This window comes from Chlorocebus sabaeus, chromosome 6 (assembly GCF_047675955.1).
Source record: "Chlorocebus sabaeus isolate Y175 chromosome 6, mChlSab1.0.hap1, whole genome shotgun sequence".
Lineage (NCBI taxonomy): Eukaryota > Metazoa > Chordata > Mammalia > Primates > Cercopithecidae > Chlorocebus > Chlorocebus sabaeus.
Genome location: NC_132909.1, coordinates 51,606,299 through 51,626,530, shown reverse-complemented (window position 1 = coordinate 51,626,530; position 20,232 = coordinate 51,606,299). Strand labels below are relative to the sequence as shown.

At 52.7% G+C, this 20,232-nt stretch overlaps 1 protein-coding gene across 8 annotated transcripts in view; it reads left to right on the top strand.

Moving 5' to 3' along the window:
- Positions 1–14,038, top strand: part of SMARCA4 (SWI/SNF related BAF chromatin remodeling complex subunit ATPase 4) — a 102,143-nt gene extending 88,105 nt beyond the window's left edge. For 6 of the 8 annotated variants that reach the window (XM_007995269.3, XM_007995266.3, XM_007995265.3 and 3 more), the window contains 5 exons: positions 9,967–10,075; positions 10,500–10,601; positions 11,471–11,603; positions 11,763–11,905; positions 13,543–14,038. In XM_007995269.3, coding sequence (XP_007993460.1) covers positions 9,967–10,075; positions 10,500–10,601; positions 11,471–11,603; positions 11,763–11,905; positions 13,543–13,575 — 520 coding nt within the window. In that variant the 3' untranslated portion in view covers positions 13,576–14,038. The remainder of the gene's footprint in view (positions 1–9,966; positions 10,076–10,499; positions 10,602–11,470; positions 11,604–11,762; positions 11,906–13,542) is intronic. The other 2 variants (XM_007995270.3, XM_037992127.2) reach the window with 1 other exon arrangement.
- Positions 14,039–20,232: the final 6,194 nt, after the last annotated feature.

Here is a 20,232-nt window from a genome sequence, read left to right as displayed (position 1 = left end):
TCAGGCTGGAGTGCAATGGTGCAATCTCGGCTCGCTGCAATCTCTGCCTTCTGGATTGAAGCGATTCTCCTGTCTCAGCCTCCTGAGCAGCTGGGATTACAGGCTTATGCCACCACACCTGGCTAATTTTTGTGTTTTTAGTAGAGATGGGGTTTCACCATGTTGGCCAGGCTGGTGTCGAACTCCTGACCTTAAGTGCTCTGCCTGCCTCAGCGCCCCCGAAGTGTTGGGATTACAGGCGTGAGCCACCGCACCCACCCTGTGTCAAGCATTTTTACTGGGACTTGGTCATAAAGACACAGCTGGCTACCCACATGACTGACCTCCATCTCGAGCCCCTCTGCAGGTCGAGCAGAAACTACATAGCCCAAAGCCCCAACCTAGGACTGGTTCCAGACCCCATGTAAACCGAGACGCCCATTAGGTGTGACATTCTAAGTGCCCAGAGATCACCTCCCAGTAGTGCTAGGCAAAAGACCTCATTTGGGGTGAAGTTACGTTCTTTTTTATTATTATTATTTGCCCATCATTGGCTAGAAGTTACATTCTGTATGACACATCTGTCAGACCCATGGAAGGTTCCACGCTACCAACTGCGTGGCAGGTGGTGGCTCATGTCACTCGGCCCTTCCTTGGCGCCACACAGCTGCACCAGGCTGAGAAGAGCTTGAATGGAATAAAGTCAGACACAGCTAACAGCTTACTTTTTTGTCTCCAACTTTCAATTGCTCCTTTCCAAGAAAAGACAAGACAAATTATTTTTAATTGGATTTTTGTGTGTGTGTGTGAGGCAGAGTCTCACTCTGTCACCCAGGCTGGAGTGCCATGGCGTGATCTTGGCTCCCTGCAACCTCCACCTTCCAGGTTCAAGCGATTCTCCTGCCTCAGCCACCCAAGTAGCTGGGATTACAGTGTGCACCACCATCACGCCTGGCCGGAATTTTTGTTTTTTAGTTTGCTTTCCAGAACCCCCTAATTAGTTGAACTCTGTAATTGAGTTAAATGTGAAGCCTGAAAAGTGACTGGCGTCTGTGTAGACCTGAGTTCTGACAATTCACAGAGTGAACACAGGACGTTATCCTCTGGATTCGGTGTCAGGAACCTGCCTTGCCAAGCTGGAGAATGTGCCCGTGACTGCAGGTGGGAGTCACGTGGTCCCTCTAGGTGGTGACATCTGAGGACAGAAGTGGTTCAGCTGGGCACCCGCTGCTGTGTTGGGGCCAGACCCTTTAGGAGAGGCAGGGACGCTCTTCCTGTCAGGTGGAATCTTTTCGAATATTGTTTTTGATCGTTAGAGATACCTGCAGCCCCCTAGTTTGTATTTTATACCGGCAGAATTGTGTTTGACGTGACCTCTGTGATGACCTCCTCATACGTGTCCAGTTGTCTTGCCTGGAAAGCTTTTACTCTGTTCCTCTGCAGTGAGATTCACAGCCACAAGACCCCTCCTCCCCAGGCCCCGGAGTGTGGCACTGCCGGCCTTCACAGCCACTGTCCTTTACATTGTGTACACAGAGTGCACTGACATGCCCCTCCTGCTCAGGGGCCACAGTGGGAACAGGCTGGAGTGTTCTGTGGTACCATGTGGGCAGTTCTGGCCTCTGCTGTCCAGGGACTTGTGGTGGCTCCAGTGGGAAGGGCCACATAAGCACAACAGGAAGCATGAGCAGTGTCCACTGGGAGGTGAGGGACAGGTGTCCCAGGCAGCGAGGACACAGTGCATGAAGAGGCTGGAGGGAGGCTAGGGGCTTGAGCGGGGCTGTGCCAGCACCAGGGGCCTCACAGGGGCCCTGGGCCACACACCTGCCCTCAGCCAAGGGTGTTTCTCCTTGGTGGTTTGAAATCTCAAACCACATTGAGGAACCTGCCAGGAATCGAAACCGGAATGAAGACATTAAGTTGCATGTAGGAGATTTTACTTTAAAATCAGAACATGCAGAAATGTTCGCTGTGACTCTGGGTCAGGTTCAGACTTGTGGGGCTGTGCACTGCCAGTTGATACCTTCTTCCCTGGGGTTTTTTTTTTTTTTTTTTTTTGAGACAGAGTCTTGCTCTGTAGCCCAGGCTGGAGTGCAGTGGCACAATCTTGGCTCACTGCAATCTCCGCCTCCCTCCCTGGGTTCTTTATAGCAGTCTGCAGCTGGTGGCTGAGGCATTTGGGGCACTGTGTCCAAATGTCAAGGCCGCATGTTTGTCAGGGGGGCATCCCTTGGTGTGCTTGGTAAGGGCTCAGAGAAGGGCATCTGCTGGTCCACATGGGTTCAGCAGGCAGGCTGCTGAAGACCACCCCACCAGCCACCAGCCTGCCTGCGACAGTGATAGGGCAGAGATGCTGCTACAATAAAGACCATGCAGGCCAGGCGCAGTGGCTCACGTCTGTAATCCCAGCACTTTGGGAGGCCGAGCTGGGCCAATACTTGAGGTCAGAAGTTTGAGAACAGCTTGGCCAATGTGGCAAAACCCCGTCTCTATTAAAATACAAAAATTAGCCAGGCATGGTGGCACATGCCTTTAATCCCAGCTACTTGGGAGGCTGAGGCAGGAGAATCGCTTGAACCCGGGAGGTGGAGGTTGCGGTGAGCTGAGGTCACGCCACTGCACTCCAGCCTGGGTGACGGTGAGGCTGCGTCTCAAAAAAAAAAAAAAACTGCATGGTAGACAATGGTGTTGAACTTGATGCCTGTGCTGAGGTCAGGAGACACATGCGCACAGCCTCAGGGCTAGAGAGGCGCTCAGAAAGACGGAGTCGGGTCCAGGCTGCCGCAGCTAAGCCTCACAAAGCTCTGGCCCCACAGGGCGGGCCCTCTGGGTTCCATTCCCACTCCGCACTACCTGGAGGCAGCAGCCCTGTGGTTACTGTAGGAGGGACTTGAGTACGGTGAAGATCTGAGCTCCACATCTGTCTCTGTGCCTCAGTCTCCACATCTGCAGCACAGGGGCCTGACTGAAATAACGTGGCCAGGCACACAGCCCAGAGGCCAGCACCATGTGCGCTGTGAGAGGGGACGATGGTCCCCAGCCCAGGGCCTGAGCTGTTGCCTTGCCAATTCGTGGTGACAGCTTTGGCCTGAGTCTGGCAGGGGCTGGCTGCTACTGCACTCGGCCGGAGAGGCCGAGGTGAGCAGATCATGAGGTCGGGAGTTTGAGACCAGCCTGGCCAACGTGGTAAAACCCCGTCTCTACTAAAAATACAAAAATTAGCCAGGCCTGGTGGCAGGCATCTATCATTCCAGCTACTTGGGAGGCTGAGGCAAGAGAATCGCTTGATCCCAGGAGGCGGAGGTTGCAGTAAGCTGAGATCTCGCCATTGCACTACAGCCTGGGGGACAAGAGCAAGATTCTGTCTCAAAAAAGAAAAAAAGGAAAAAAAAAAAAAAAAACTTGGAGCCTAGGCGCAGTGGCACACGCCTATAGTCCCAGCTACTCGGAAGGCTGAGTTGGGAGAATCACTTGAACCCGGGAAGCGGAGGTAATAGTAAGCCGAGATTGAGTCACTGCAGCCTGAGTGACAGAGGGAGATTCTGTCTCAAACAAACAAACAAACAAACAAAAAACTGAACTCATGCCAGACCAGGGCTCATGCCTGTAATTCCAACAGTTTGGTACACTGAGGTGGGTGGATCACGTGAGCCCAGGAGTTCACCACCAGCCTGGTCAACATGGTGAATCTTCATCTCTACAGAAAATACAAAAAAAATAGCTGGGCATGGTGGCATCCTGTAGTTCTAGCTACTTGGGAGGCTGAAGCAGGAAGGTCACCTGAGTCCAGGAGGTCAAGGCTATGGTGAGCTGAGATTACACCACTGCGCTCCAGCCTGAGCAACAGAGTGAGACCCTGTCTCAACAAATGAAACTGAACTTGGATTTCATTGTTCAACTGTATTGAACCCATAATAAGAAATAGGTGTCCCCAGGTGTGGTATTGGCGTGTTAGAATCTATCAGCTTATTACAAATATTGGTGCATTGGAAGCCATCAACATCATAACCTGTAGCCAGGCGAGAGCCTTGACGCACAGACCCCTCAACAGAGCTCCTGGCACCTCTGTCTTTACTGGAAGCCTGTGCCTGGCCCGCAGGGAGGTGCCTTCAGACCACGTTCATTGACAGATTCACTGGTGAACTTCCTTTCACTCCCCGATGCATGAGTCAGAATGTTTTCTGTGTCACAGCTGTAAGTCTAAATAATTCTCAAGGTAATACTTTATAACGTGTCAAAACATTCAACCTAGGCTCACGCCTATAATCCCAGCACTTTGGGAGGCCAAGGCTGGCGGATCACTGGAACTTAAGAGTTCCAGACCAGCCTGGCCAACATGGCGAAACCCCATTTCTACTAAAAATACAAAAATTAGCCAGGCATGGTGGTGGGTGCCACCTCCCAGCTACTCGGGAGGCAGAGGTTGCAATGAGCCAAGATCGTACCACTGCACTCCAGCCTGGGTGACAGAGTGAGACTCCATCTCAAAAAAAAAAAAAAAATGAAATTCAAATCTCAGTGTTGATAAATGATGTTTTGTTGGAATGCAGCCAAAGCCCACCAATTTCTGCATTGTCTATGGTTCCCTTCATGGAACAGCGGCAGAACTGAGCAGTTGCAACAGAGGCAGGCCCAGCAAGCCTCAAATATTTACACTGGGCTGAGCGCAGTGCCTCACACCTGTAATTCCAGTGCTTTGGGAGACTGATGTGGGAGGATCCCTTGAGCCCAGGAGTTTGAGACAGCCTGGGCAACATAGTGAGACCCCATCTCTGCAAAATATTTTTAAAATTAGCCGGGCGCTGTGGCGTGTGCCTGTAGTCCTAGCTACTTGGGAGGCTGAGGCAGTAGGATCTCATGAGCCCAGGAGTTGGAGGCTGCAGTGAGCTAGGATGGCATCACTGCACTCCAGCCTGGGCAACAGAACAAGACCGTGTCTGTAAAAAGAGAAGAGAAACAGTTCCTAGACTGGAGCAGGTGTTTGCAATAATGCATCCAACAAAGGACTCCCCAGGGAGGGAAATGGGCCAAAGATGGGAACAGGCGCTACTTGGAAGAGCCTGTGAAACGGTGCTTGACTTCTCTGCACAACAAGGAAACGTGTTTAGCGCCACGTTGTAGAATGGCTGCAAGGACGAGCACTGCTCATGCTGGCTCAGTATCTACCAAGTAGAGCATTTCCCCACCCTGTGACCCAGAGTATCTTCTCCCAGATAAATTCCCAGGAGAACTGCAAACTAAACACTTGTTCCTGAGTGTCCACACACACTTGCTTCCTGGTTTCCAACCCTGGGCACAGCCCAGATGCCCAGCAGCGGGAACTGGACATGGCTGGTATGTGCCCACTTCAGGACCTGCCGCTGCACTCGGCAACAGGGACAACGGGAAGGTAGGAAGCCATGCCAGGCTTCGGGGCTCCCATGTGTTTCTGCATCATCAACTTCAAGAAGCAGCGAACCTCGGCCCAGGATCACCCCTGGGGAAAGGACTGACAGGAGCACATCTTTAGCCTCATGCTAAAGATCTGTGCATTGGGCCAGGCACGGTGGCTCAGCCTGTAATCCCAGCACTTTTGGGAGGCCAAGGTGGATGGATCAAGAGATCAGGAGTTCAAGACCAGCCTGACCAACATGGTGAAACCCGTCTCTACTAAAAATACAAAAATTAGCCAGGTGTGGCGGTGTGCCTGTAATCCCAGCTACTTGGGAAGCTGAGGCAGGAGAATTGCTTGAACCTGGGAGGCAGAGGTTGCAGTGAGCCGAGATCGCCCCACTGCACTCCAACCTGGGTGATAGCGCGAGACTGTGTCTCAAAAAAAGATCTGTGCGTTGGTGTTAAGTCAGATATTAAGAGGTGTGAGCTGGGGTATGTGTGGGGGTCAGAGGAGGCGATGTTTGCCCTGAGATGAGGACAGAACCCAAATTCCCATGGGGGTGGAATCCCCTTTGTAGGCCCTGACGTGAGCGTGAGAGTGGAGCTAGGAGCACTGACATCAAAGGTGATGGCGCCTATCCGGAGGACTCTGGGTTTTATTCCAAGTAAGGGGAGGCTGCGGCATATCCCTCTTTAATATAGAGGTGAGGGAGGCTCTCGGCACCCCGCCTGCTGCAGCAAAGCCTGAGGACAGGACCTCTGGAGAACTCTGCACCAGAGCGGAATCCTCAAACCGGCCCTTGGGTGGTCTTTTTTTTTTTTTTTTTTTTTTTTTGAGACGGAGTCTCACTCTGTAGCCCAGGCTAGAGTGCAGTGGCCGGATCTCAGCTCACTGCAAGCTCTGCCTCCCTGGTCCACGCCATTCTCCTGCCTCAGCCTCCCGAGTAACTGGGACTACAGGCGCCCGCCACCACGCCCGGCTAGTTTTTTTTGTATTTTTTAGTAAAGACGGGGGTTTCACGGTGTTAGCCAGGATGGTCTCGATCTCCTGACCTCATGATCCGCCTGTCTCGGCCTCCCAAAGTGCTGGGATTACAGGCTTGAGCCACCGCGCCCGGCCCTGGGCGGTCTTTATTCATCCAGAACCTAATTCTCCTAGAGGTCCGGAAGGGGGTGCTCTTGTACCTTGGTTTTGTGTTTTGTTTTTGTTTGTATTTTGAGACAGTCTCACTCTGTCATCCAGGCTAGAGTGCAGTGGTACAATCTCAGCTCACTGCCACCTCTGCCACCCAGGTTCAAGCGATTCTCCTGCCTCAGCCTCCTGAGTAGCTGGGATTACAGGTGCCTGCCACCACACCCGGCTAATTTTTGTATTTTTAGTAGAGACGGGGTTTCACCATCTTGGCCAGGCTGGTCTTGAACTCCTGACTTTGTGATCCACCCACCTTAGACTCCCAAAGTTCTGGGATTACAGGCGTGAGCCACTGCGCCCAGCCACACCTTATGGTTTTTTTTTTGTTTTGTTTTTTTTGCTGCCTGTAGCTGTTTCTCATTAGCCTGATGGAGGTGGTGTTGGGGTGGCGGGGTGCTATTATAAAGCCTTCTGCTGTCACAGTCCTGGGGTCTTACTTCCTGCGCTGCCTGCATAGGGAGCTGCCCTCCAGGGCAAGGGCCACAGTGTGCAGCAAGCCCCCCATGGCCACAGGGCAGGGCGTTTCAAGCCAAGAGTCTGCACTGTTTGCTGGCCACTAAGGGCATTGAGTGGATCACAAAACTGGCTTTTTTTTTCTCAGTGAAATAGAAATGGGGTTTTGCCATGTTGCCCGGGCTGGTCTCAAACTCCTGGGCTCAAGCAATCCTCCCATTTTGGCCTCCCAGAGTGCTGGGATTACAGGCACGAGCCGCTGCACCTGGCCAACAACTGGCATTTCTTTAAAAATGTAATAGAGTGGAAAGTGGCAGAGCGCGCTGCTTTTCGTAGACGAGAATATCGCATTGGGGCTCTTCTGTTGCTCCTGCCTGTGCTGCACATCCTGCTTCGCAGCGTAAGGCGCAGCTCTTGATGTGCCTCATCGTAACAGGTATAGGGTGGATGCCGCCATTGTGAAGAGAGAGGAGAGCTCTTTGCTTAAAAAATTCCGTAGAGTGGAGAGCAGGATGTGCCGGCTTAGGAGAGGGAAGAGGTACAGGCCCGCTCTGCCTGAGCTGCAGATGGGACACACGCTTCCCGACTCAAAGGGGAGTCGTGTCTTTCTCCAGGGCCACCAAGTAGCAAGTGCCCCTGCTGCGTGTTCTTTTCTGAGCCTGTGGACCGGGTTTACCAACAGTTGCTTGTGGCCGAGGCGGCCACCAGCCTGTGCATAAGAAAAAGGAAGCCTGTGCTTCCTTTTCTTATGGAAAAAGGAGGGCCCACGTCAGGAGTGCTGGCTTAGAAGGGTATGTGCTCCTATACTGGACCAGCTGGTCCCACACCCAGGACCAAAAACACCTCGTGGCGGGAGATGGGGAGATGTAATGTACTTCATGAGCACACACTGGAGGAGGACAGCCCTGGAAGGCAGAGGCTCAAGGTGGGCTGTGGCCAGGCCAGGAAATTCACTCCCACCTCGACTTCCCTCCTCAACACAGCTGGCCTGAAACTGCTGCCTGCTTCAGAGTTTAGTGTGCGTAAAGTGTGACTGGCCCAGCAAGGAGGGGATGATGGCGATTGTCAAGGCCAGGGGAGGTGCACGGACAGGATTCTGGCTCCTGTGTGTAACATCTGCATCTCAGGAGGCTCTCATTTTAGAAGCTGGGTCAGGGGCTTCGTGATGCACACAAACACCAAAGAAGCAGGAGGCCTTCTTGGATCCCGCCCACAGGCAGCCTCCTGGAGGCAGACCTGGCCCGTCTGCCCCTTGGTAACATCAGGACCTCCCAACGACAGAACCAAGGAAGCCACCATGTTGTCGCTGCCATTTTCCAGGACAGTAAACAGAAACAAGACAAGGAGCACTCAGGACACCCAGACAGATGGTGGGGCCGACCAGTGGCATGAGCGGGCTGCCCTGCCCTCTGGGATTTTCTGGAAACGAACATAAGGATAGAAGCGGTGCTGATGACGCAGCTGGAGTTACCAGAACTCAAACTCCGCTCCTTCTTCCCATCGGGCCCCGTTGGCCACTTTTAGGCCTCATCCGCCTGATGGCTCCCTGCTTAGGGCCGTTTCCCGGCCAGGCCCTTCCTCTGGGCCAAAGCAGAGGGGAGAGTGCGTTTGCCATGCGTTCTCATTTTCCCAGCCTGCGGTCTGGGTTCTGTCAGCAAAGTCAGCTCTCAGAGCTTCTGTCCCCACCCACCCCATCCTCCTGAGCCAGGCTCAGGTATGGGCAAGACCTGGTAAGAGCTGGGAGTGCTGTGCACAAGGCCTGGTAGCGTCTCATCACTGCCACTGTGCTGAGTACACGAGGGCACTTCCTGTGGTGTTCAGGGGGTTAGATCAGTCCCCAGTGAGGGCAGAGCGGAGATCCAGATGCATCCCAGGCCAAGTGCGGTGGCTTCTGACTATAATCCCAGCACTTCAGGAGGCTGAGGAGGGAGGATTGCTTGAGGCCAGAGGTTTGAGGCCAGCCTGGGCAAAATAGTGAGACTCCCATTTCTACAAAAAATTTTAGCTGTGCCTGGTGGTGCACACCTGTAGTCCCAGCTACTCGGGAGGCTGTGCTGGGAGGATTGCTTGAACTCAGAAGGTTGAGATGGTAGTGAGTCATGATCACACCACTGCACTCCAGCCTGAGCAACAGAGCAAGACCCTGTCTCAAAAACAAATGTATTGGCCGGGCGCAGTGGCTCATGCCTGTAATCCCAGCACTTCGGGAGGCTGAGACAGGCGGATCATGAGGTTGAGAGATCAAGACCAGCCTGGCCAACATGGTGAAACCCCATCTACTAAAAATACAAAAATTAACCAGGTGTGGTGGTGGGCACCTGTAATCCCAGCTACTCAGGAGGCTGAGGCAGGAGAATTGCTTGATCCCTGGAGGCAGAGATTGCAGTGAGCCAAGATCACACCACTGCACTCCAGCCTGATGACAGAATGAGACTCCGTCTCAAAGAAAAGAAAAACAAAAACGCATCACAGGACTGTGTGTGTGGTTGTCGCTGGGGAATGTTCTAGAAGCTACAAGAAAGCACATGTGCAGGCCACGCGTGGTGGCTTACACCAGTAATCCCAGCACTTTGGGAGGCCGAAGTGGGCTGATCACCTGAGGTCAGGAGTTTGAGACCAGTCTGACCGACATGGAGAAACCCTGTCTCTACTAAAAGTACAAAATTAGCCTGGCATGGTGGCGCATGCCTGTAATCCCAGTGACTCTAGAGGCTGAGGCAGGAGAATCGCCTGAACCTGGGAGGTGGAGGTTGCAATGAGCTGAGATCGTGCCATTGCACTCCAGCTTGGGCAACAAGAGCGAAACTCCATCTCAAAAAAAAAAACGAAATGTGCAAGAAATAGCTCCTGAACCAAGTTTGAATTTCTCATCCTCTCTGTCCTCAAACAATGTGGGGACCTGCTGAGGCAGGGTAGGGGCTCCCAGGTGGGCGGGCCCGGGGGTGACGCCTGCCGGTTCTGCCTTGCAGCAGCAGTGGACGTCAGCTCAGCGAGGTCTTCATCCAGCTGCCCTCGCGAAAGGAGCTGCCGGAGTACTACGAGCTCATCCGCAAGCCTGTGGACTTCAAGAAGATAAAGGTAACTCTGACGTTGTGCCTGTGCCGTACATCTGCCCGGGGTGGAGTCTGACCCAGGGGCACCCCCATCTGAGAGCTGTGGTGTGTGGGCAGAATGACTGGAAACTGCCTGGGCAGGGCCTTGGGCTGCCTGGTTAGGAACCTGGTTGTGGGCTTTTGGGGTTCCTTGTAAGGGTTGGAGGTGTCCTGTGGGATGTCAGTGAGCAGTCGGTGTTGGATGTTCCTTCAAGGTCCTGCTCACTCAGTGCTGGGCCTCAGTCATGCAGTTCCCATGCCTGGTGGGCCAGGTTACCAAGGCTGGGGCTTCAGCCACGTCCTCATAGGCGCGAGGAATCCTGGCTCGCGGGGTCCCCAGCACACAGTGGGACCTGCGGGCAGGAGAGGCGGGGTCCTGAGGTAAGACCTGCTCCTCCCGTCCATTGCAGGAGCGCATCCGCAACCACAAGTACCGCAGCCTCAATGACCTAGAGAAGGACGTCATGCTGCTGTGCCAGAACGCTCAGACCTTCAACCTGGAGGGCTCCCTGGTGAGGGCACGGCTGGGGGATGGGGATGGGCCACTCCCACAGCTGGGCTTTGAACCAACCGGCCCCTGCTTCCTTTCTGAATTGATGGGTTAAAAACAATTCCTGCTAGCTGTGGTGGTTCGTGCCTATAATCCCAGCACTTTGGGAGGCCAAGGCGGGAGGATCACTTGGGGCCAGGAGCTCAAGACCAGCCTGGGCAATGTAACAAGACCCTGTCTTTAAAAAAAAAAAAAAAAAAATTTAAATTTCCACAACTTGGGATATTTTAGCAATTACAAAAGCAGTACATATTTACCAAAGAAAATAAAGATAGGCACAACAGAAGAAATAGACTCAGAGTCCTCTGTCTGTTGGAATTTTGTTTTAAATTCCCTGGGGCACACTCTCTTCAGAGGAATCCTATGGGTGTGTTCTTTCCTGTGATAGAATTGACACATACACAGCCTCAACTTGGCAAACTTTTCTTAAGTGTGTTTGGGATTGATGCCTCTCAGAAAAAATACTTGACTTGGATGCGTTTGGGGAAGATGCTGGCTTCAACAAGGGACATGCATTTCTAATGTTATTGCAGACCTCAGAGATTCTGCAGAAGGAGGGAGGCACCTGCAGCCATTTCCAAACCAGTGTGCCTGACCTTTCACCCTGGAGCATTTCAGAAGCCTGATGCTCTCGGGGGTACCTGTGGAGGAAGATCATGGAGAGGGCCTTCCACCCTGGGTGGGCTGAAGCCCCGACCCACTGAGGCTCGCACTGGCCACTGATCAGCTGTCCAGGGACAACACAGGGCTGGGGCTGGGGCTGGGGCTGGGGCCGGGCAGGTAACCCTCCAGTCAGGCCCATCCACTCAAGCCCCTGGTGTCTCCGCTCAGATCTATGAAGATTCCATCGTCTTGCAGTCAGTCTTCACCAGTGTGCGGCAGAAAATCGAGAAGGAGGATGACAGTGAAGGCGAGGAGAGTGAGGAGGAGGAAGAGGGCGAGGAGGAAGGCTCCGAATCTGAATGTGAGTCCCGGGGGGGTTCAGGATGCCGGGGTTCATGCTGGCCCAAGAGCCCCCAAGGCCACAGCTTTTCACAGCCCTCCCGGCTCCCAGACACCCCTTGCTGTGAGGGTGCTGCATTCCCAGAGCTCAAGGCTGTCTTTCCCTCCTGATCCATTCTAGCTCGGTCTGTCAAAGTGAAGATCAAGCTTGGCCGGAAGGAGAAAGCACAGGACCGGCTGAAGGGCGGCCGGCGGCGACCGAGCCGAGGGTCCCGAGCCAAGCCGGTCGTAAGTGATGACGACAGTGAGGAGGAACAAGAGGAGGTGAGGTCGGGCCCCCGAGCAGGCAGGGCTGGTGGGTGGCAGGAGGCATCCCAGGACCCTGATAGGACAGCCCTGCGGGGCGGTGCTCTTACTCCCCCATGCTGCAGGTAGGGAAACTGAGGCTTGACCTGCCGTGGCTGACCCCAGGTCACACAGCCAGTATGTGGCAGGGCTGCCACTCAAACCCATGCCTGTGTGACCCTGGAACCAACTCTTAGTACCCGTGGGTGTCTGGGGACTGGGGGACATATGAGGTCTCAGGACAGGCAACAGGCGGTCCCACGGCACCAGGGCTGCTGGGCTGAGGCCGGGCAGGCCAGGGCTTGATTAGAGTCGAGTGGGAGGTGCTAGGATTGGGGACCCACCAGGCAGTGCTTGTCTCCTCAGTGTTGTAGAGAATGGGCAGAAATGCCAAACCCACAGTGGATAGTTTTTGGGGGACAGTAGGAAGTCTGAGCAGATCCACATGCTGGCTTTAAATAATCTTCACCTTTGTCTCTGGCCCTTCTGGCTGTGGGACCTGGCAGGTCACTTTGCTTCTCAAGCTTCAGTTTCCTCTTATGCAAAGCAAGGAGGCTGCATGGATGAGGGAACTGCCCCCACTCAGGCCTGGCTCCCACTGAAGTCCGGTGAATGCCATTTTGTCAGCACAGAAGCAGCAAATTTCAGTGCCTGGAAATCAGTCTGACAAAAGAGGCACGTGACCTTTGAGGACATTCATGAAGTCCTCATGGGGAGCGGTGGCCCTCCAGGCAGGAGAGCCGTGGGCTGTGATGGTGTGTCTCTTGCCCAAGCCAGAGAAGGGTGTTTTATGGCCCATGCCAGGCTATTTAAAATTGTTTTATGAGGCCGGGTCTGGTGGCTCACACCTGTAATCCCAGCACTTTGGGAAACTGAGGCAGGAGGCTCACTGGAGCCTGGGAGGTCGAGGCTGCAGTGAGCCGTGATAGCACCACTGCACTCCAGCCTGGGCAACAGAGCAAGACCCTGTCTTAAAAAAAAAAAAAAAAATTAGGCTGGGTGCGGTGGCTCAAGCCTATAATCCCAGCACTTTGGGAGGCTGAGATGGGCCAATCACGAGGTCAGGAGATCGAGACCATCCTGGCTAACCCGGTGAAACCTTGTCTCTACTAAAAAATACAAAAAACTAGCCGGGCGAGGTGGCGGGCGCCTGTAGTCCCAGCTGCTCGGGAGGCTGAGGCAGGAGAATGGCGTAAACCCAGGAGGCGGAGCTTGCAGTGAGCTGAGATCCGGCCACTGCACTCCAGCCTGGGCGACAGAGCGAGATTCCGTCTCAAAAAAAAAAAAAAAAAAAAAAAATAGCAGAGATCTTTCACAGTCAGGAAGAGCCAAGATGGTTTGGAAGCTGTAGGTCAGGGGCCAAGGGCCAGGCAGGTGACATGGGACAGAGCAGGGAGGACACATGGAGCCTCGCAGGTCCCGAGAGGGCCGAGTGTGGTCACAGGGACTGGTCCTCTAGAGAAACATGAAGTTCAGGCGTGGCTATGGCTGCAGTAGCTTCTGTTGCCGGCATCGGTGTTTTCTTGAGCAAGTTTATTTAAAGCTTGGCAGGCCCCTGGCAAAGTGCCCTAGCAGGGGCGGCCAACACATACTCTCTCCTCCTGTCCCCTCTCCAGGACCGCTCAGGAAGTGGCAGCGAAGAAGACTGAGCCCCGACATTCCAGTCTCGACCCCGAGCCCCTCGTTCCAGAGCCGAGACGGCATAGGCCTTAGCAGTAACGGATAGCAGCAAACATAGTTTCAGACTTGGGGTAAAACTGTATAAACAAAAGAATCTTCCATATTTATACAGCCGAGAAGCTGTAGGACTGTTTGTGACTGGCCGTGTCCTGGCATCAGTAGCATTTGTAACAGCATTAACTGTCTAAAAGAGAGAGAGAGAGAATTCCAAATTGGGGAACACGCGATACCTGTTTTTCTTTTCCTTTGCTGGCAGTACTGTTGCGCCGCAGTTTGGAGTCACTGTAGTTAAGCGTGGGTGCATGTGCGTCACCGTCCACTCCTCGTACTGTATTTTATTGGACAGGTCAGACTCGCCGGGGGCCCGGCGAGGGTATGTCAGTGTCACTGGATGTCAAACAGTAATAAATTAAACCAACAACAAAACTCACAGCCTTGCCTGCAGGTGGACTCATGCCTGGCTCCCGGGGTTTCTGCCAGCAGGAGTGGTGGGGGCCACCTCATGTCCAGGTCCCTGTCCTTCTCCTGGCACCAGAGCCCATGGGGCCTGTTTCACAGAGGAGGATACTGAGGCCCCGGCAGGGGAAGAGGACTTGCCTGGCTACACATGTGGCCTTTGCTGCTACAGGTCTCCAGCATTTGTTCAGTTGAGACCTACAGTGCAGGGAGCAGGGGGCTCTGTCCCTATCCGGTCCGTGGCCAAGCCTGGGTTGGGGAGACCCTCACAGAAGTGGGCAGACGCCACATAGAGCTCTCAGGGCCATGATGCAGGAAGCTCAGGGCATAATGGGAGCCCAGGTGGTCAGGGAGGGCTTTCAAATCCAGAACGTAATTTGAGTTTTTGTTTTTTTGTTTTGTTTTGTTTTTGAGACGAAGTCTCTGTCACCCAGGCTGGAGTGCAGTGGCATGATCTCGGCTCACTGCAACCTCAGCCTCCCGGGTTCGAGCGATTCTACTGCCTCAGCCTCCTGAGTAGCTGGGATTACGGGGTGTGCCACCATGCCCAGCTAATTTTTTGTATTTTAGTAGAGACGGGGTTTCATCATGTTGGCCAGGCTGATCTCAAACTCCTGACCTCAGGTGATCCACCCGCCTCGACCTCCCAGAGTGCAGGGATTACAGGCATGAGCCACTGTGCCCAGCCACTAATTTTTGTATTTTTAGTAGAGGCAGGGTGTCACCATGTTGGTCAGGCTGATCTCAAATTCTTGATCTCAAGTGATCCACCCACCTTGGCCTCCCAAAATGCTGGGATTATAGGCATGAGCCACTGTGCTTTGAGTTTTTTACAGTAAGTCTTGGCTGGAGTGCGGTGGCTCAATCTCTGCTCATTGCAACCTCTGCTTCCTGGGCTCAAGCAGTCCTCCCACTTCAGCCTCCTGAGGAGCTGGGATTACAGGTACACACCACCACGCCCAGCTAATTCTTGTTTTTGTTTTTGGTTTTTGGTTTTTGGTTTTGGTAGAGACAGGGTTTTGTGATGTTGCCCAGGCTGGTCTCAAACTCCTGAGTTAAAGCAATCCACCCGCCTCAGCCTTTCAAAGTGCTGAGATTACAGATGTGAGCCACCGTGCCCAACTAATATGAATTCTTATCATTTTTGTTTATTCATTAAGAGCCTTTATTAGTGGGTCATTATGGTCATACTTGGCTTTAATTCTTGAAATATGGTTTCTTCTAGCTCTTTGAACCTTTTTTTTTTCTTTAATTGAGACAAGGTCTTGCTCTGTCACCCAAGCTAGAGTGCAGTGGTGTCATCACGGTTCATAACAGCCTTGACCTCCTGGGCTCAAGTGATCCTCCTGCCTCAGCCCCCTAAGTAGCTGGGACTACAGGTGCACACCAGCACACTGGGCTAATTGTTGTGTGTGTGTCTAGAGATAATGTTTTGCTTTGTTGCCTGGGCTGGTGGTCTGAACTCCGGAGCTCAAGTGACCCTCCTGCCTCAGCCTACCCTTTTTTTTTTTTTTTTTTTTTTAAATCAAGACAGGGTGTTGCTCTGTTGCCCAGGCTCGATTGCAGTGTTGTGATCATAGCTCAACTTCCAGAGCTCAAATGATCCTCCCTCTTCAGCCTCCAGTGTATCTGGGACCACAGACATACACAACCCAGCTTGAACCTATTTTTAGTAGCTGCTTTGAAGGCTTTAGGTCCAACATCCGGACCCATTCCTCCACAGAAAGGTTCTCTTGACTCCTTTTTGTCCTCAGTGTAGGTCACACTTTCCTGTTTCTTCACATGTCTGGCAAGCTTTTGTTGTTAGAAAGTAGACATTGTATTTTATTTATTTGTTTTTAATTTTTGTATGTTTTTGAGATGGAGTCTCTCACTGTCGCCCAGGCTGGAGTGCAGTGGTGTAATCTTGGCTCACTGCAGCCTCCACTTCCCGGGTTCAAGCGATTCCCCCGCCTTAGCCTCTGGAGTAGCTGGGATTACAGGCACCCGCCACCACGCCCGGTTAATTTTTGTATTTTAATAAAGACAGGGTTTCACCGTGTTGGCCAGGCTGGTCTCGAACTCCTGACCTCAGGTGATCTGCTCACCTCAGCCTCCCAAAGTGCTGGGATTACAGGCTTGAGCCACCATGCCCGGCCTTGTTTTGTTCTTAATTCTTGTTTTTCTTTATTTCTTTCTTTTTCTTCTTTTATGTTTCCCCTTGGAGACAAGGTCTTGTGCCGTCACTGATGCTGGACTGCAGTGGTGCAATCTCAGTTCACCGCAGCCTCCTGGGCTCAAGCCATCCTCCCACCTCAGCCTCCTGAGTAGCCGGAACTACAGGCTTGTGCCACCACACTCGGCTAAATTTTTTTTTTTTTTGGTAGAGACAGGGTTTTTCCATGTTGCCCACAATGGTCTTGAACTCCTGGGCTCAAGCAATCTGCCCGCCTCGGCCTCCCAAAATGCTGGGGTTACAGGCGTGAGCCACCACTCCCGGCCCAATTCTCGTTTTTCTTTAGAAGGAGTCACCCCTGGGTCAGCCGAGCTGAGACATCAGTCGGTGGTTGGTCAGAACTTGTGCCCAAATGCTGAGTCAGTGGCTCTGCCCAGGCAGTTTGCAGGCTGGCCCTACCTTTGCTTTCGGCCTGTGGTTCCTATCAGGGCATACACTTCAGCTCTCTTGGGCAGGGAGATGTGCATCGGGCTGTCTCCAGGGCATATGTGTTGTCTTGGCCTGCACGTGGCCTTCCAACCCCTATGGATACCTGGGGCCAGCTGGGCCTCCTTTTCCGTTTCTGGCTAGTTTACCAATCTGTTGCTCAATTGGAGTCTCAACCTTAGGCCAGCTGATGACCTTGGCCCTCCCCTCCCCGTTCATTCCGCATGGAGATCCCTGCAGCTTCCAACAGTGAGGCCCTCCAGCAGTGAGGCCACTGATCTCCATGGTGTGGCTGGAGCTGGGGGCCCAGGCCAGGAGCAGCCCCAGGCAGAAATCACCTCCTACTGTTCTTCTCTGCCACTCGGTAGTTTTTCTGGAATAAACATGTCCTCGCCGGGTGAACACCTTTGACCAGATTTTCACAGTCCCAGGATGGTTGCTTTGGACAATTCTGTTAAGCTTTACTGTTGCTTTTAGGGAGAGGATTTGCCAAGATCCTCACTCCACCATTTGGGAAAATCCTCATTTTGTTTGTTTCAATAGCTTTGGCTTTATTTTAATAGATTAGAATTTATTATTTATTTATTTATTTTTGAGACCGGGTCTTGCTCTGTCGCCCAGGCTGGAGTACATAGTGACACGATCTTTGCTCACTACAACCTCCGCTTCCTGGGCTCAAGAAATTCTGCCACCTCAACCTTCTGAGTAGCTAGGATTACAGGTGTGCGCCACCACATCTGCCTCATTTTTTTGTATTTTTAGTAGAGACAGGATTTTGCCATGTTGCCCAGGCTGGTCTCAAACCCCTGCACTCAAGCCATCTGCCCACGCTGGCCTCCCACCGTGCTGAGATTACAGGTGTAAGCCACCACTCCCAGCCAGAATTTATTTTAACGTTTATGGAAAACCAGCTCACCAAACCTATGATTTCATGGTTTTCAGGATGAGGCCAATTTAAAAATAAGTCCCAGGAGGGAGAGCATTAGGACAAATACCTAATGCTTGTGGGACTTAAAACCTAGATGATGGGTTAATAGGTACAGCAAGCCACTATGCCATGGCACATGTATACCTATGTAACAAACCTGCGCATTCTGCACAGGTATCCCAGCACTTCAACCAACCAACCAACAAACAAAAATAAAATAAAAAAATAAAAATAAGTCCCTTAGTCTGGGCATGTTGGCTCATATCCATAATCCCACCACTTTGGGAGGCTGAGGCAGGAAGATTGTGAAGATTTTTTGAGGCCAGGAGTTTGAGACCATCCTAGGCAACAGAGAGAGACCGCCATCTCAAAAAAATGAAAAAATTAAATTAGCCAGGCACAGTGGTGCACATCTGTACTCCCAGCTACTTGGGAGGCTGAGGCAGGAGGATCACTTGAGCCCAGGAGTTTGAGGCTGCAGTGAGCTGTGATCCCACCACCACACTCCAGCCTGGGAGACAGAGTAAGACCCTGTCTAAAAAAAAAGAAATTTTTCAGGAAAATAGTTTTTAGGAAAAAAATGAGGGGAGCCCACAGAAAGAACTTTGTCTGATGTCTTAATGTCCACCTATGTAAAACCCATGTCATGGGGACACGGGGACGTGTTAGCTGTGGTGCAGATGAGTTGTCCGGGCTGCAGGCCCATCTGACTCAGGTCTCAGACATCGGCTTTGGCCTGAGGGCCTGGAACCAGCTTGGTCCCCATGTGGACAGTGGCCTCAAGCCAGGGGCCTCCACCCGTATGACTGGTGACAGCTGCTGGCTGGCTACTGCCCTTCCTGACCTTTGCTCTCCGCACCTGCCCCTCTGGTAGGCCTTTCCTCTCTCTCTCAGTCCCACTGGCCAATGCCCTTCTTCCAACAACCCTGGGGGCTAGAGGACTTCATTCCCGTTTCCCAGATGACACAAGCGGAGCTCAGGGAGTTTGAGCCACTGGCCTAAGGTTACACAGATCTGAGCTCAGGTTTGGGGGGCATGAGACTCCTCTGGAGCTGCCACCTGCTCCGGGGTCTGGAGCAGGGACCCTGAGACTTGAAGGCTGAAATGGCCCCTGGAACCAGGTGGAGAACTAAGCAATGGCGGACAGCTCAGTGTGTCCGGAGGAGTCAGGAGAGGCTTCCACAAGACACGACTGAGCAGGACCTTGAAGCTGAAACGCCGAATGGTCAGGGCATGATGGGACCTGACACGGCCTGGATGAGGAGAGAGTGGGAGGAATAATGTGGCACATCATATGTGGCAGGTGGTCACGTGCTTTCCCATCCAGCCATCTAGGCTGGCTCTTCTGGAGTCTTTTTTGATTTGTTTTGTTTTGTTTTGAGACAGAGTCTCGCCCTGTCGCACAGCTGGAGTACAGTGGCACCATAGTTTCTTGAGTAGCTGGGACAACAGGCATGTACCCATGCCCAGCTAATTTTTGTATTTTTAGTAGAGATGGGGTTTTGCCATGTTGGCCAGGCTGGTCTCCTGACCTCATGCCACCCACTTCGGCCTCCCAAAGTACTGGGATTATAGGCGTGAGCCACCATGCCCGGTTGCCTGGCCATTTTAAGAGTCACTTTTTGGGCCGAGTGCAGTGGCTCTTGCCTGTAATCCCAGCACTTTGGGAGGCTGAGGTGGGCAGATCACTTTTTTTTTTTTTTTTTTTGAGGTAGAGTCTTGCTCTCTTGCCCAGGCGTGAGTGCAGGTGCAGTGGTGCAATCTTGGCTCACTGCAACATCCACCTCTCAAGTTCAAGCGATTTTCCTGCCTCAGCCTCCCATGTGGCTGGGATTACAGGCACGTGCCGCCATGCCCAGCTAATTTTTTGTATTTTTAATAGAGACGGGGTTTTGCCATGTTGCCCAGGCTGGTCTCGAACTCCTGACTGCAAGTGATCTGCCCGCCTCAGCCTCCCAAAGTACTGGCCCACTTTCTGTATGTTTTAATAGAGATTGTGTCTCACCATGTTGCCCAGGCTGATCTTGAACTCCTGAGCTCAAGGGATCCTCCCACTTCAGTCTCCCAAAGTTCTGGGATTATAGAGTGTGAGCCACCACGTCCGGCCAGAACCACTTCTTGATTCCTCACCAATGTTTTGGTCAATAGCAGACTTGGTTTCTAGTTTCTGTCTTGGTCTCAAAGATTTCTACTGCAATAAGCCGGTTCTTGGTTGGGCCTGGTGGCTCACACCTGTAATGTCAGCACCTTGGGAGGCCAAGGTGGGCAGGTCACTTGAGGCAAGGAGTTCGAGACCAGCCTGGCAAACATGGTGAAACCCCATCTCTACTAAAAATACAAAAATTAGCCGGGCCTGATGGCGCATGCCTGTAATCCCAGCAACTCAGGAGGCTGAGGCAGGAGAACCGCTTGAACCCAGGAGGCGGAGGTTGCAGTGAGCCAAGGTCATGCCACTGCACTCCATCCTGCACGACACAGCAAGACTCAGACTCAAAAAAAAAAAAAAAAAAAAAAAAAAAAAGGACAATTCTTACCTGCAGGAGCGTTAATATGAATGAGGTGTCCAGAGCCCAGCTCCTCCCAATCCACCCATGTCTGATT